This window comes from Ictalurus punctatus, chromosome 21 (assembly GCF_001660625.3).
Source record: "Ictalurus punctatus breed USDA103 chromosome 21, Coco_2.0, whole genome shotgun sequence".
NCBI classification, from domain to species: Eukaryota; Metazoa; Chordata; class Actinopteri; order Siluriformes; family Ictaluridae; genus Ictalurus; species Ictalurus punctatus.
The window spans coordinates 17,962,501-17,978,872 of record NC_030436.2 but is presented as its reverse complement, the minus strand read 5'-3'; the positions used below and the strand labels follow the sequence as shown (position 1 = coordinate 17,978,872).

The window sequence follows — 16,372 nt, the reverse complement described above, 5'->3', positions numbered from 1 at the left end:
ATCCTAATTTCAAGCAATTGCTGAGGAAGGTGTAATGAAATAGAAACCAATCAGCAATGAGCAGGTACCAAACTTGAGCAGGAAGCAGCAAATTCCTGGGGGTCCTAAAACCTTGTATGAAGAACGAGTGGGATTAACTTCCTAGAAGGCCGCAAGAAGCTTGTTCAGCGTTTGATAGCCAGCCCATGACAAGGCCGCTTATTAATCTATAAGCTTCCGACTCGTCCCCTCGCTGAAGCCTCTTTTCATGAGTTTGCCCCTGCCCTGTCATCACTGCTACATTCTAATAAAGATAAAAGTGAGCTTTGAAGGGCTGTGTGGGAATCCCAATCTCTCATCCTCTTCCTTACGCAGTTTGAATTTCCAATACCTCAATGTCTTATCAGATCTAAAACCCCACTAATTGTGCTTTCTCTCTCTTTCTCTCCCCCTATCTTCTTTCATTTATGAAATATTTCCCCTTTTTCTTCCTCGTCCCATCCTTCTCTCATCTCTTGGAAACGCAGGACGCTGTTCGGAAACAGGATCAAGTCAGTGGCCAAGAAAGCCTTCTCAGGCCTGGAAGCCCTGGAGCACCTGTGAGTATCCCAGAATGCAGTGGTGCACTCTGCCAAAAACAGATGCTTGAGAGGGCTGCTAGCAATTTAATAGCGTCTTTGTAAAAGGAGAAGAGCAAGGCTGTATTGGTTGTTGCTGGGGTTGTTTTTTTTTTTTTTTTTTTTCTTCTCAGAGCCAGCTGCTCAGAATATCGCTCCAGCCAGCTTCAGCCTTTTCTCCCTTAGCAAGAAGAACATTTTGTCAAAGAAATGGAATTTAGTCTTGGAGAACCAGTTTGAGAGTATAGACTTAGTGAAACACACTGGCCTCGTTCTGCCTAGGCTAAAGTAAACGTTTGTACAAATACAAGCTGGCATACGTACGTATACGAGACACAGAGAATGTGTATATACCATGTGTACGTTGGGGACGCTCCAAAATCGTCTCTCTTGCGTCTGAACAGAAACCTGGGCGGAAATGCCATCCTCTCCATTCTACCAGACGCCTTCAACAGTATGAAGAATCTCCACATCCTGTGAGTCCCAGACGTATTCAAAATATTTTTTTTTTTAAAAAGGCACACACTCGCATGCTTTTGACTCCAATTTCTTTTCGAACTCTAATTTCAGTTACTGTTTAAAACCCGTGTGTTAACTCTCTCCAAGTCTCGTAGTGTCTCTCTGGGAAAAAAAAAAAAAATCTCTCTTTGTGTCTCCAGCGAGATCTCGAGCGATAGTTTCCTGTGCGATTGCCAGCTGCACTGGTTTCCTGAGTGGGCGGTGGCACGAGAGCTACAGGCTGGCGTCCACGCCACGTGCGCACACCCCGAGAGCCTGAAGGGCACCAGCATCTTCCAGGCTCCAGCACAGAGCTTCGTTTGTGGTGGGCGTCATTACACGTCCTGTTATATTACATACTCCCGTCCTGATGGACTTAATTGCTTGTATCGGGCGTGTTAGGTTTGGGTTTGGACCAGTCTCTACAGGAGATTTTGATCGGACACGACTTGACGTTCACGGAAATATAGGACTGATTGTTAGGAATGTAGCCTGTGTATTTACAAGCAGGGGTACGGCTCAAGTTTACACCAAAGAATGCGAAAGTTTATTCAAAAGTTACTGTGTAGACTTCAAATGAACATTTAGAAATCCTCGTATGATGTTGGAAGTTTCTCTTATAATAATTATTATTAATAATCGCTTAAGAAGAACGTTACCCCTGAATAATTATTGAATCATGCACACAGATTCCATAAAACTGACCGGTTTTGGACTATGCACTCACATACGATGTACAAGACCATGAAACCTTTGAACCCCGACCATATACAGTATGCCCATGCCTTCCAAAATGTTAATAACAACCGTGCGTATTTTTCCTCCCCATAGACGACCTGCCCAAACCTCAGATCACGGTTCACCCCACCCCCACAGCCGGTGTGTTAGGGAAAGACGTGCGTTTAACGTGCATGGCGGTAAGCAGCAGCAGCTCGCCCATGACCTTCACGTGGAGGAAAGACCAGGAGCCGCTGCCTCACGCCCACGTGGAGAACTTTGCCCACTCCACCTCCAGAGACGGAGCAGGAATCATGGAGTACACAACCGTCCTCCATCTGCGCGACGTCAAGTTCGAGGACGAGGGCCGCTACCAGTGCGTCATCTCCAATCACTTCGGCTCCACCTACTCCAACAAGGCGCGCCTCAGCATCAGCGGTAGGTTTTGTTTTTACGCTTCAAGGAGCAGTGGTAGCTCGACACGATGATATGCTTTACCCGTTTTTTTCATTCATACTCTTTACATTGCTCCAGAGTTAGCTACTAAATTTACACCCGTGATGTCTGGGAGATAATTTACTTACCAAACCCGATAAGCATGAACTCTAAACCAAGAACTGGCCCAAACATCAGCCACCGGATTAATGAACAGCTTCCTCAAAGCACACAAGGAGGCCAAAAAAAGCACAATTCCAGTTTTCCTGTAGTTAAGGGGGTGGAAAAGGGTCCAAAGTAAAACAAAACATAAATGCGCTTTTATTTTATTTATTTATTTATTTATTTATTTTAAATGAAGGCTTGTGTTACCACATGTTGCTGTTTCAGATCACTTCATCCCGATAGTGTTAGGGTTCGGGACTTATTTGCTAAATTAAGGAGCAGACCGGGACTTCCTCAGCTTCAGGAGAGAAATGTGATTAGTGGTCCTTTCTCCTTCCCCCTTTCCTGACCGCTCTGTCCAAGCACATTTGGAACAAATTGATTTAGCGCCGATGCTGTGCAGACAGTGACTCTATTACACAGCCTATCAGCCGTCCAGCAGATGCAAATCGATTGTATTTGGGAGGTTTTATTCTATTTATTGATTTATTTCATGGTTTCGTGTCTAACCCGTTCCCAAATCCAACCGAATTAGTTGGTGTTTCATGCAGAAATAAACTTGACCATGGCTAATTCACTGCTTTTTTCCCTACACACACACACACACACACACACACACACACACACACAGTGCTGCCTTCATTTGTGAAGACCCCACGTGACCTCACTATCCGGGCTGGCGCGAAGGCTCGTCTGGAGTGTGCGGCAAAAGGTTATCCGCCTCCGCAGGTTGCTTGGCAGAAAGACGGTGGCACGGATTTCCCGGCAGCCCGCGAGCGGCGCATGGAGGTGATGCCCGACGATGATGTGTTCTTCATAATGCAAGTCAAGCCCGAGGACATGGGTGTGTACAGCTGCACAGCCAGAAATACAGCAGGCATGATCTCCGCCAACGTCACGCTCACCGTGCTGGGTAAGAATTGGGCTTAATCTAAACACTGAGAGTTCTGCTGGGTTTAGTTTCGACACTGAGAAACGTTGCTGCTGGGTTTAGTTTCGACACAGAGTTCCGTTGGGTTTAGTTTAGTCACAGAGTTCTGTTGGGTTTAGTTTAGTCACAGAGTTCTGTTGGGTTTAGTTTAGACACTGAGGGTTCTGTTGGGTTTAGTTTAGACACTGAGGGTTCTGTTGGGTTTAGTTTAGACACTGAGGGTTCTGTTGGGTTTAGTTTAGACATTGAGGGTTCTGTTGGGTTTAGTTTAGACATTGAGGGTTCTGTTGGGTTTAGTTTAGTCACAGAGTTCTGTTGGGTTTAGTTTAGACAGAGTTCTGTTGGGTTTAGTTTAGACATTGAGGGTTCTGTTGGGTTTAGTTTAGACACTGAGGGTTCTGTTGGGTTTAGTTTAGACACTGAGGGTTCTGTTGGGTTTAGTTTAGACACTGAGGGTTCTGTTGGGTTTAGTTTAGACATTGAGGGTTCTGTTGGGTTTAGTTTAGACACAGAGTTCTGTTGGGTTTAGTTTAGACACTGAGAGTTCTGTTTGGGTTTAGTGGGAAAAAGTCCTGCTGGGTTTAGTAATAAATACTGAGAGAAAGTCCTTTTGACTTTAGTTGAAAGACTAAAGAGAAAGTCATATTGGGTTTAGTTTGGAAACTGAGAGAAAGTCCTGTTGGGTTTACTTTAGACACATAGAGAAAGTCATATTGGGTTTAGTTTTGACGTTCAGAATGAAAGACATTTTGCGTTTCTAAAGCTGCTGGGATTTGGCGAACCCCAGATCCACTCCACTGCATGAAAGAATGTTTTCAGTTGTAGTCAGGCTGGTGCAGCTGTGGCCTTGTTTTTGGGGTCAGAGGTGAAAGGGCAGAGAGGATGTCACAGAGGGGCTGGGGGACACAGGACAGAGGGCTTAAGTAGTGGGATATGAGAGCTTTCCTCAGGCCTGAGTTCAGCTGTTGAATACCGCTGCAGAGACAGTCTCAGATTCTGCAGTAACAGAGCGGATGTTGATCACACCAACTAATCACCGCCTTACAAAACTACCTGCTGGAACTGCAGGCTACATTCAGACACAAAGCCAAATCAGATACGACGCTTGGATGATTTCTGAATGATCTTTTCTTTGGACATGAATCTCCTGGGATTCTCCAAATATAAACCACAACTGTATATTTATTTAACAATCGGTCTGGTAATGTAGCGTATCGGGGTTTCCATTTACACGTTTTAGCACAGTATAAACAATGCCATAGTTTGTAGGCACACTACATCTTTTCAACCCAGGAATCCAGGATCTTCTGCTACGTTCCCATCCAAGGAACCAGGGTCAGTTTTAGTTTATGGGTTGAAGTTCTAGGAAACTGTTTAGTCCTTCCATGACTTTGAAATTCTTGATGAAACTCAGCACCCTTCTTAATTTGTTTCACATTCGTGTACAATTTGTGATCAGAATGAAAAATCTCACCCTGTCTCCCTGTGCCCCCCCCCTCTCAGAAATGCCCCACCTGCTCCAGGGGATGGAGGACCGCAGTGTGGTGCTGGGTGAGGCGGTGGCGCTGCAGTGTAAGGCCGTGGGTAGCCCCCCTCCGCGCATCACCTGGCTGCGTGGTGGCGAGCCGCTGCAGCCGAGCGAGCGCCACCATTTTACCCACGCCAACCAGCTTCTGGTGATCAGCAGCACCACGCCGGAGGACGCCGGCCGCTACACTTGTGTCATGTCCAACCCTCTGGGCACCGAGCGTGCCCAGTGCAGCCTGACCGTGATCCAGCGTCCCGGTGCCAACTGCCACGTGAACACCAGCCCTGGAGCGGTCACCATAGGCATCGTCGTGATTGCCGTGGTGACGAGTGTCGTCGCGACTTCTTTAGTGTGGGTGTGCATCATCTACCAGACGAGGAAGAAGAGCGAGGAGTGCAGCGTCAACACGGGTGTGTGGCACAACACCGCACCACACGTTTAAATTCTTCGCGACGTTTCTCGAACGTTTTTTTCCCCCCCTTGTCGTTTCCTCCAGACGAGACCATCGTTCCTCCCGATGTCCCAAGCTACCTGTCCTCGCAGGGGACGCTGTCTGAGAGGCAGGACGTGTGCATACGAGTAGAATCAAGCGGAGGGTCCCAACCAAGCGGCCACACACACAGCAACGGTAAACCTTCTTTATGGCACGTCACCATGTAATGCAGCGGTCCTCAGATCTATGGCAGCGCAAGTCTGTGGGTGGGGGGCGCTTACTTACAGGGAGTATGCACCACCCTTAAATCTCTCTCCACTGCCTAGAGGTTTCATTTAAGGTCTAAATTACAGACGGTTCGCCGGCAGTAGTACAAAGTTCAAAACCAGCCCAAATACATAATACGAAAGAATACGGACATGAACTCATCACTTCCTTCCTTCACCTTTCAGGAGGTTTTGATGTTCCAGTCTTGTGTACTGAGTGCATGGAAAACAGTAGCAGTTACTCCAGGCCATCAGCCTTCCTCTGCCAAGGCATTACGCCTCCTTCAGGAATGGAGTACCAGCAGATGCAGCCTCCATCGACCTTCACTAGCCATAAGACGGCTGAGGGGCACTGTAATGGAACGCCGAACGGAGTCAGGAAGGAGGTGACGCCGACGTTGTACAGGAAACACTGCGATACAAAAGGTGAGGGCGGGCGGGCGGAGAAAAACGAGCGCTAGAGCTGCGTTGCCCAATATCCACGTGTCACACTTTTACGGAGTGTTTGATTCATCGCGCTCCGCCCACGGCTCCTAAATCAAGCGAAATGCTCGCCGTCCATCATCGCCTGATGAAGGAACCCTCTGTCCTGTCATCAGATGGGTGGAATGATTTAGTTTGGCTTGGTTTTATTAACACAGAGGGTGCGCGCAGAACATTCCATCGCCTCAGGGCCGAACAAGGGAACAGGCGAGAGTGTAAAAGACAGCGTTAGAATGTAATTTAAACTCTCTGGTATAGAATTTGAATAGGTGCGGAATGTTTTATGTCGTATTAGCGTTAATTTGAGCATATCTCAGTGTTATATCAAACAAAACATTAAATACAAGCTACATTTGCAGCTCAAGACCAGACGTGGCGTTATACTTAAATACATGAGACGAATCCCTCAGCCACTCGAGGAGAAGCAGGGTTGTTCAATACGACATGTACTAGCATAGAATATTGTAAAATGATCATAGTAGTGTACGCTTGTCAGGTCAGGCTTTGGCTGGCTAGGTTGCTAAGACTCAGAGACGTCTTGGTATAAAGGTTGGAGGAACTAGCGACAGTCACGTGACCGGTCAGTGTAGGACTGCCGACTTTATTTCCAAAGGGACAGAGACTCTGGTAGAAACGAAGCCATTCGTTAATTACAAATTAGTCGTTGATTGCATTGCGCCCACAAAGACGAGATTAACCCAATTATAAAGCAGTCGTGGATTTAGATTGCTTGGCGCTTTAACTCCAGAATGAACTCTTTGCAAATAGATTACTGATTACTCTAAACATAGATTACAGATTAGCCTACAACATGCTAGAATTATTCAACTGAATGCTTTTTTTTTTTTCTTTCTTTCTTTCCCTCGTCTCAGGATCTCCGTCGAGCAGGACGGGAACGCCGTCTCCGAGCGAGAGCCACCGTCGGCCGGTAAAGCCGACCTCCGTTCACTCCACCTGCACGGACTCTGAGTTCACAAAGACTCTATTACCCAACGGGCACACACACTCGAGCGAGACCGCCCCCCTCAGGCGGGCTAGTGACTAGCGCCTCGTGGAATACCAAGCGAAGACTTTTTCGTTTTTGCGAATTGCTATTTTCTTTGTATCCTGTTTGCACTGTGAACTGCTACCTCACACCGAGGGGCGCATGTGGAGCTCGTCCAGCGTCTGATCGCAGAGTCTAGGCGTCCGGGTTTGAAGGCGAAGCTTGAACGGGGGGGCCATCGGTGTCCCGGTCCGAGCGTTACACCTGTACATGGTGTTTAAATCCTCCTCAGGGAGGCTTCGTTCACCGCTGCAAAAAAAAAACAAACAAACAAAAAAAAAGGATATACGTGACTTGCATTTGAAGCATGTTAATGTAGGGAATATTGTATGATACGACAGAGTGCTATAATGTTGGACTTTAAATTGTACATAAGAGTTTTCATATATATATATATATATATATATATATATATATATATATATATATATATATATATATATATATATATATATATATATATATAATCTATATCTATATCTATATTATTATTATTAGATAACTTTTACAGAAGAGTATTTGAATCTATTCTGTGCATGGTCCGATCAGAGTGATGCTATTTTTCCTCTCTTTTTATAAACCTCCCAGCCTGGTGCCTTACAGCATGAACAAAGAATCTGCGAGTCCGTCGCCCGTCTCTCGGGACGAGACTCTTCTCTGTCGTGAAATGGAAACATTTCCCTGCACTTGAAACTGAGATAAAACACTACAATCTCCAGCTACAAGCCTTGCCTTATGATACGGTTCATATCTGCCGGTCTTGAATGAAAGAAACCATTTAGAGGCCCAGTATGGTACGATAAGATCGAGGGCGGGTGAATCAGCACTTTGTTGATAATAATAATAATAATAATAATTATTATTATTATAATAATAAGAGGAAGAAGATTCAACACCGTTCTCAAGATTTAAATACGTCTAGGGAGGTTGAAATTTTCACGCTTCGTCACTAGAATAAATGTTGAACTCGAACAGAAAGGCTTAAGCAGCCTATTTTACAATTCCACAGGCAAGACCTACTAACCGTGGAGCTTAAAAACTGTGATTTTCATCATTTGCACAGCCTTAAATCCAGGATAGGGGTTCGGGTGGGGGCAAGATTCAGCTCTTCCATTTGCTAAAGGTACCAAATGCTAGTAGTTAGCCAGTGGTGCATATAAACAGTACTGTTCTGGTTTATTTTTTATTTGACCTCATTTTATAACACCACTGAGGGAAGCGATGTGAATGTGGTCACCTCAGAAGAAAAGACAACTTCAAAACCTAAAACGTGTGCTGACAACAAAGCATTGTTAGAAATTTCCTTCTGTGACTAAAGGGAGAAAGATTTTTTATTTTATTTATTTTATTTTTTTTTTTTTTAATGTACTTACACAAGGAAAAGGGCATCATTATCTGTGTTAGCTGCTGTTCAGGAGTTTTCAATGTCTACATACAGGGAATGGCCAGTATCTTCAGTAAACACCATTAGATAATGCTACGTCAACGTTACTAAACGCCTCATTAGCTAATGCTAACTCTAGCCACTTTAAACCAAATAATAGGTACTAAGCAAATAACTCAAATCTGTCTTGAGGTTTTTTTTTCCCCCCACAGAAACCAAACTGAGGGAATTTTTTTTTTTCTTTAGGAGTTAGCTAGCAGTTCTTTTAACTAGCTACGTTACAGCAGTTCTGTCAGTCTGTTACCCAACTAACTGGTTTACAAAACCTAGATTTGAGCTAACCGGCTAACTCGGAGAAAGGTCTTGGCTTCATATTCCTGTCAGAAATACGAACAAGGTTTTTTTTTTTTTTTTTTTTTTTTTAGTTACCTGCTAATTTCCATAGCTCGTGTGGCGTAACGGACTTCTTCACCTTCCTTTCAGATTAATTTATTGAAATGAACTCAAACGGCTGTACATTTGCAATGCTGAGAATGTTGACGTGTGGGCAAGTCGACATGTCTATTAAAATCACGTTCTTGCTCTTTGACTTTCGTAGTCCGAGTTGTGTCGCTGTTCACTCCATCACGTTTAATAATACTGAAAAAAATAAAATAAAATTTGTAAAAAAATTGAAATACAGCATATGCAATGGGAATTTGCTAAAAGATTAAACTTTTTATTAAAACACTTGGTAAGGAATAAAACTTCTGGAGAAGGTAAATCAACAACAATATGGTGTGATGAAGCAGACTTACTCTTAACGCCCCTGAGGCTGATTTGTTTTCCAATAACGTCACATCCTGTAGTGTTTTATTCCTCTTATACCACAGCAATTTGGCAACACAAACCATTTAAAAAAAAAAAAAATTTATTTCATTGTATCTTAATATAGCGACGTTTAACGGTGTGAAATGATCTGCAAAAACGATTCGCTTTAATCACGTACAGCCTTTAATCATCTCGCTGGCCTCCATCATTTCGTTAAAAAAAAAAAAAAAAAAAAAAACACAACTCCTGAAGACTTTCCCATGGTGGAAAACTACAGAAACAACAACGTCTTGGAATGAAATGAGCGCGTTACTATAAACAAGGAACTCGCTTAACTTGGTTAAGGAGCTGAACTACCGTCAAGCTGCTGTTACGGAAAACTAATCGACACGGAGTATTAAGCATTCAGATATTATCGGTCGCTAAGAAATGCACCGTCATAAGATAAAAACCACTGATAGGTGACAAGTGAATAACATCGATCGTCTCATTACAGTGGTACCTGTCAAGGCGTAGGACGTACCGTATTAAACAGCAAGTGGATAGTCAGTCCTTGAAGTTGATGTGTTGGAAGAAGGAAATAAAACGGCAGGTCTTGTGGGGTGTTCCCGGTATGCAGTGGTTAATATCTACTGGCTTGTACCAGTGGGTAGTCTTGGGCGCCCAAGGATCATCGATTAACCTCATCGATGTCCAATTCGACAGAAGAGCTACTGTAGCACAGATTGCTGAAAAAAGTCAATACTGGCTCTGAGGTCAGAACATATAGTGCATCACAGTGTAATTTGTGCATCTGGTGACACTGGCTTCCCTTCCCATCTTTCTTTGCGCACAACCTTCCTTGAACGCCACCCGACCGATCAGATCAGTCGATACGGAACTAACTGTCGTATAAAACAATAATGCCGACCACTTCAGAAGACATTTTAGTAGTATAATTTACTAGTACAATTTAATATAAACAGACCCTCTGATCCACACCCGACAACGAATATCCTTCCAAATGCATTACGGCCATAACACACACACGCTTCGTATCATTAAGAAAGTGGCATGCATTACGGCGTGAATTTAAAAAAATAAATTGTTATACACCTTTCTAAAAATGTGTAATGGCTCGCCGGAGACACGCGGTTAAAATTTAAGACCGGGTGTAAAATGTAGTCTCGAAAATGACCATGAAAGGCAGTGGAAGCCCAGAAGTGAAGGTGTCCTCATGACCACAAGGACAAGCCAAGGTTCTTAAGCCTCAGCTGCTTAGGTTCCTTTCTGTTTCAAGTTCAAGTCGTGGAGCTTTTCCATCAGCAAACATTAAGCATGATCTTAGTTCCGTTGCAATGAGAACATTTGCTCTCTATCAGGATTTAACCTTAGTCAATGTTTAAACTGAACTAATGTGTGTGTAGATACACTTCTTGAACGTTTCTGTTTGCTAGAAAGAGCTATGATCAAACACGTAATGCCACTAAAGTCTGCCACGGCTGTTGATAATTCAGGTTGGCAAATGTTTGCATTATTATCGGTTTTTCCTATTTATTTTGCACGCTCGAATCGTTTTTAATATGAACACACTTACCAAGTCGTGACACTTTAGACATGGAGGGACGTACGGCTCCTGTACCGCGTAATTATCGTACACAGCTGGAAGAATTAATGCCGCTCGTTAGTTTCCTTCCAGACGGGAGGGAGAAAAATCCACTGCTCTCAGGATTTGACAGGCTAAAAATATAATATTTCATATTACAACATGACTCCAATGGCTTGCTTTGATTAAATTCTTCTCTGACATTCACACCTGTGGACTCACCTGTCAGTTTCTCTTCTTGGTTTCCATGCTCGTGTTCTTCAACCTCATAAAGCTATCGAAACACCCTCGAGCTGCAGCATGCTACTCGTATGTATATTTTTTTAACTGATACTCTCGTAAAACACTCCTGGAAATCACTCGTCTTTATGTTCACGGCTAATAAGCAGACAATCTAGACAAGTCTAGACCAAAAACGTGAGCTTCACTATCTGCTATATTTGACCCTTCACACCAAACCTTACAGGAGAGTTGGTTTTCCAGCCCATAACGATTCTTCAGGACTGGAGGATCCAATTCAACCCTGCTACATAAGGATTTCGTTGTTAGCACTGGTCCAAAAGCCCGTTAGTGCTTTTACTAGTAGGTCAATCATTTTATAAAATGGCCCCCCAATGCTTAAACAACTATCCTCATACTCATATCGTCATACTCATATGGTCCCCACATACGGGACCCCATAAGTCTTTAAGATGTCGAAGATGTAATACTTAAACAATCGCGTGATGGAAAAAAAAAAAAAAAACCCAAAACAAAACAACGTGGTATTTTGGATAAACCTCAAGAAATGGGTTCAAGTTAAATACTCTAGAAAATCTAAGAACGAAATGGGTATAAGTGAGCTGAGAAATGTTTCTGACGTAGCTAATGTTGCACTCGGATGCTATCGGGAGCTAGGAGCTACCAGTTGCTCTGGGACACTCCGCACAGTCACATTTACGAGTCGGAAACTTCGGATTCTGGATGATAAACAAGTTTAAAAATATAATCAATGTGACCTGAATGCAGCCTTCTAGGTGTAGATTACAGCTGTAGTGCAGTCATAGCATACTCAAATAAATAAATAAATAAATAAATAAATAATAATAATCACAAGCTTGAACATCTTTAATAGAACACTTTTAATAGCTCTTAATATGTGCAGCACCAGCACATTTCCAGGCCAAACATGATCAGCAGCGCTGTCTGAAAAACAATCACGCTGTAAAATACCTGGGACCTGGGTAGTTCAAATCAATATGCTGTGCACCGATAGTCAGGAAGGCAAATTCCAGTGTACTATGATCCACTGGCGAGTCCTCGAGTGCCAGGTGTGCCAGCACCCCTGTACAAGACCTTTAACCTTCCCCCAAGCTGGTAGATTTATGGGTCATTTACTTATGGCCGACATCAGGGTCAAAAGTCCTGTAGGAGCATGCGGCGCACTTTCTCGTAAGCTCCGAGGAAGATGAACCCGCCCACGCTGATGAAGGTCATCCTGGGGATGCTGCCGGCGAAGAGCCTGCGGAGGAGTTGGAAAGGAAAGATGAAGAAAGTCGAGGCCATGATAAATGATATTATATCTTCCTCGAGACGTCAAGTAGTGTGGAACTAATCATTTGTTCATTCATTACTCTTCTGTAACTGCTTTATTCTGGGTCGGGGTCGGGGTGGATCCGGAGCCTATCGCGTGAGACGGGAATACACCCAGTCAACATGTATTCACACCTAGGGGCGATTGCCACGGCATCTTCCAGTATGCTTTTGAGAGGTAGGAAGCCCGAGAACCCGGAAGAAACCCACAGGGAGAATATGCGAAACATTACACAGATGGTGACCCTGTAGCTTTGACGCATCGACACTACCTGCACCTGAATGAATCGTTTAAAGGTAATGGTTTCTCTTGGGGGGCAAGAACCAGTCAGTTACTCATTTCTTGACCATGATAACATGAATGGACTTGCTCCTTGTACATTGGACATGTTTTGTAAGAGGTGGCTGCCAGTGGCTGGGGGTTTTTGGGGGTTTTTTTTTGAAGCTCATAGGTTGATCAGGGAGGAATGTACACCGTTGATTTTGGAGGATGCAGCAGGCCATGAAAGTGCGTCCGTCCCCCCTCGGGGCTCTTTTCCACGCAGCTGCTTTTGGTATTAGCACTGGTCCTCAGGGCCTCTCCACATGACGGATAGCTAGATGACATTCACACACGTCCCTCAAGCATGCAGCCGCCCCCGCCTCTCTCTCTCTCTGACACACACTGTCTTTCTCCTCCTCGGTATCCCCGTCTGTCTCTCTTTATCTCTGTACAGTTAAACCTTTTCAGATCTTTTCCACAGATCTCGTCCACAAGCCTGACTGAAAACGTGTGCTTTGGGCCCCGAGAGCTGGAAACACCTGTCGGGGGGTGGATGAGCAAGGTCAGAAAGCAGGGCACGAGGCAGTTTATGAGCCTCGATTTAGAACAAGGGTCACGAGTGACCCTGGCGCGCCCATTAATACATCGGTTTTGTCAACTGTAAAGCTGTACAAGGTGCCAAGAACGGCAGCTATCTCTCAACTATTCCAGCTATTCGGAGAATCCTGCACGCGTCTGTCAGGACCATGTGTTCGCAAAGCCTTCAAAGAGCGTGCGTCGGCTTATTAGCAAACATCTTGGAATAAATTAGCGAGGGGGTTAGATGTGTAGGAGCTACAAGCTGTCTAGGCGAGGACTTGCCTTTTGAGTCTGTGGAGGTGAAATGGAAACTATAGAAGCCCTCTGGAAAATTAACCTCAAACTAATACCAGCAGGTCAGATAGCATGTGAAAACTTCCCGCCAAGTGGAAAGACACGGATTCCAAGTAGCCCATGATGACAGCAAAAGACCCCTTGACTCAAACTTCGTGTCAAATGAAAGAACATGATGTCACGCAGGATTGTAGGGAACATATGACCAGTCAGCCATATTGAGGAAATGTATAATTCTCCATTAATTATTATTATTATTATTATTAGACATGCCCTTTCATTTGATTTCTGTGCTCCTTGGCAGTAGGTCAAGTGAGTCAGAGTTCTCAACTTTCACATTTCCTGCACCTGTTCCCTGATTCAAACCAACGTCATCACATCCAGTTATAAGTTGGCATATCTAATCAGGACCTATATTAATGACTGTATAACTACTCAGCGTTTCCCATAGAGGCTTGGACCTGACCCGAGCCATGACCGAGGCTTGAGACAAGAGGCATTCAGATATTTCGAAATTGAAAACCGAGACATTACTGTCATTTTTGGGAAATTTGGGCTAGGACTTTCAGAGATAAAGGTAGCAAACAGTTTTTTGTTTTCCTTGTCACTGGGGTCATACTATCAAGGGTACATCATCTGTACATTTAGTGTGAATCAATCATCTATAATACAGTATACCTTTAAAAATCATTTAAAAGTGCATAACAGGCTTAGGTGCCTGTCCGGGTTCCAGGGGCATGGTGGTGGTCACTGCACCAAGTAACATGTTTGAGATTTAATGAATGTATATGAGGACCCATTTAAATATAAGCACCTGTTTTACATAATAACCCTATGGGGTAGACCGTGTTTTCAAAAATCCCCCGAGTTTCTTTTGGGACGCTCTCTACTGCGTTCTGGAACAGCGTTTTTTTAATATGAAAACATCTGCCCAGCGGTTTCCATCCGAAAAAGACTTTAAATGTGAACACAACTTTGTTTAGCTACCGAACCAAGTTAGACGCCAACATGAGTTCAGCCGAGGTATCGTTATCTGACGTCAGCTAACTAGCTTCGTAACGTAACGTTACTTACTTCCGTACATGAATAGCTATGTTAGCGATTTCTCTAGGTGTATTATAACATTAGTTATATCTTCTGCTTTGCTATCTCTGCTATCGCTAGTGACGGTACCGAGAAATATCCAATCAGCTGTTTGATTTGAATAGCTTGGTGATGAGAATCTATCATACACCAGTCACATGTCCAAACGCTGATTGTTGATTGGAAAGTCGTTCCTGTCGCCAGCTTAGCTTTCCGTTTGAGATCAAGCCACATCTCTGTTTTTTTGAGCGGCCGTGGTTCAGGCGGTAGAGCGGATCGTCCACTGATCGTAGGGTTTGCGGTTCGATTCCCGGCCCACGTGACTCCACATGCCAAAGTGTCCTTGGGCGAGACACTGAACCCTAAAGTTGCTCCCGATGGCAAGCTAGCGCCTTGCATGGCAGCTCTGCAGCCATTGGTAGGGAAAACCCTGCATAATTAAGGCTTAGAGTACTGACATACCACTAATCCTAACCATGTGCATCTTCCCAGGTAAAAGATAGATACTAAAAGTAGAAAAGATGTACCGTTGACAGTGGTTAAGGTCATGAAAGCACGTGGCTATCACATGTTTCGTTCCCATTCCTCTTTCCAGAACGTTAGTGTCATCGGTCTTAGTTTGACAATAGCTTATCCATATATTTTTCCAAAACAAGGAAATGGCTGCCTTTAAATGATATACCTTCCAGTTCTGTGCGAGAGGAGTGTGTAGAGTCTTTTATCCTGACAACGTAAAGGCAGTGACAAAATGACAGTGGAAACCAGACAAAAACCATCATCGACATCGACCTCAGATGTGGTAAATGCTACAGAGAAGACTCCTTCTAAACAGTTACACTGTAATTACCTCTCAGCATCAACCGCACACTGATCTTATACACTGTAAAATGTCAACGCTGCGTCGGCTTGGGACGTCTAGGTGAACCGTAATTCTTTTTGACGTGTTTAAGACTGCATCGTCTGGCAAATCTTTTGACAATTACGGGTACTGTGAAACATATGGTGCCCTAGAGCGATGCATGATACGAACCTCGTGAGATCTTAATCGTGCAAGGTGGATGCAAATTTGACAAAGTGATGCACAGGGACGTACGTAATATCATGTGTATTACTACCGAGTCATCCCAGCTTGCCTTGTATTAACTCAAGGTGACTAAACTTTCGTTCAAGGGGACATCCCAGCATGCCTAGCGCTGAGAGTAGCGGATCGGACGACCGAGTAATAGCGACGGCACGACATTTCAAATCCTGGGAAAATACGAGTTTATGCAGTGCACAGTCCACGAGTTTTGGATCGCGCAGTCAGGAGCTCGACCCGGAGCCCTAGGGGGCGGGGCTAAACATATGGAAGCACTTTCTGGCTTGACTCGACTGCAAATGGAGCCATTATCATAATTACAGCTTTGAAGCTGGTCAATTTGTACAAGGCACTCAGCTGCAGGAGGGCCTGCGCTCTTCCACTGAGTATCTGCCTAAGCCATTTTTCCTCTGTCACTGTTCAAGTTTTTCCAGAGTTTGTGTATATACATCAGTATTACAGGGGGAAAAAAACGTTTGAAATTCTTTCATCTTTTACTCGTCGGCTCCATCGGCTATAGATCAAGTCAAGGACAGAATCCTTTCGCTCTTCTAAGGAAGAGTGAAAGGTTCTCATTTCGAATAGAGAGGCCCTGGTTCAGATGGAAGCCAACAGGGACATTTCCACA

General features: G+C 44.2%; 2 protein-coding genes across 4 annotated transcripts in view; one reads left to right on the top strand and one right to left on the bottom strand.

Moving 5' to 3' along the window:
* The window catches only part of lrig1 (leucine-rich repeats and immunoglobulin-like domains 1), a 44,939-nt gene extending 35,869 nt beyond the window's left edge, over nucleotides 1-9,070 (top strand). For both annotated transcript variants that reach the window (XM_047149560.2, XM_053673901.1), the window contains exons 10-18: nucleotides 507-578; nucleotides 1,001-1,072; nucleotides 1,256-1,419; nucleotides 1,926-2,249; nucleotides 3,043-3,324; nucleotides 4,846-5,280; nucleotides 5,367-5,498; nucleotides 5,756-5,995; nucleotides 6,925-9,070. In XM_047149560.2, the coding sequence (XP_047005516.2) occupies nucleotides 507-578; nucleotides 1,001-1,072; nucleotides 1,256-1,419; nucleotides 1,926-2,249; nucleotides 3,043-3,324; nucleotides 4,846-5,280; nucleotides 5,367-5,498; nucleotides 5,756-5,995; nucleotides 6,925-7,097 (1,894 nt within the window). In that variant the 3' untranslated portion in view covers nucleotides 7,098-9,070. The remainder of the gene's footprint in view (nucleotides 1-506; nucleotides 579-1,000; nucleotides 1,073-1,255; nucleotides 1,420-1,925; nucleotides 2,250-3,042; nucleotides 3,325-4,845; nucleotides 5,281-5,366; nucleotides 5,499-5,755; nucleotides 5,996-6,924) is intronic.
* A 2,903-nt stretch (nucleotides 9,071-11,973) lies between these two features.
* The window catches only part of slc25a26 (solute carrier family 25 member 26), a 47,617-nt gene continuing 43,218 nt past the window's right edge, over nucleotides 11,974-16,372 (bottom strand). Inside the window, exon 9 of one of the 2 annotated variants that reach the window (XM_053673880.1) lies at nucleotides 11,974-12,377. In XM_053673880.1, coding sequence (XP_053529855.1) covers nucleotides 12,246-12,377 — 132 coding nt within the window. In that variant the 3' untranslated portion in view covers nucleotides 11,974-12,245. 2 annotated transcript variants of the gene reach the window in all.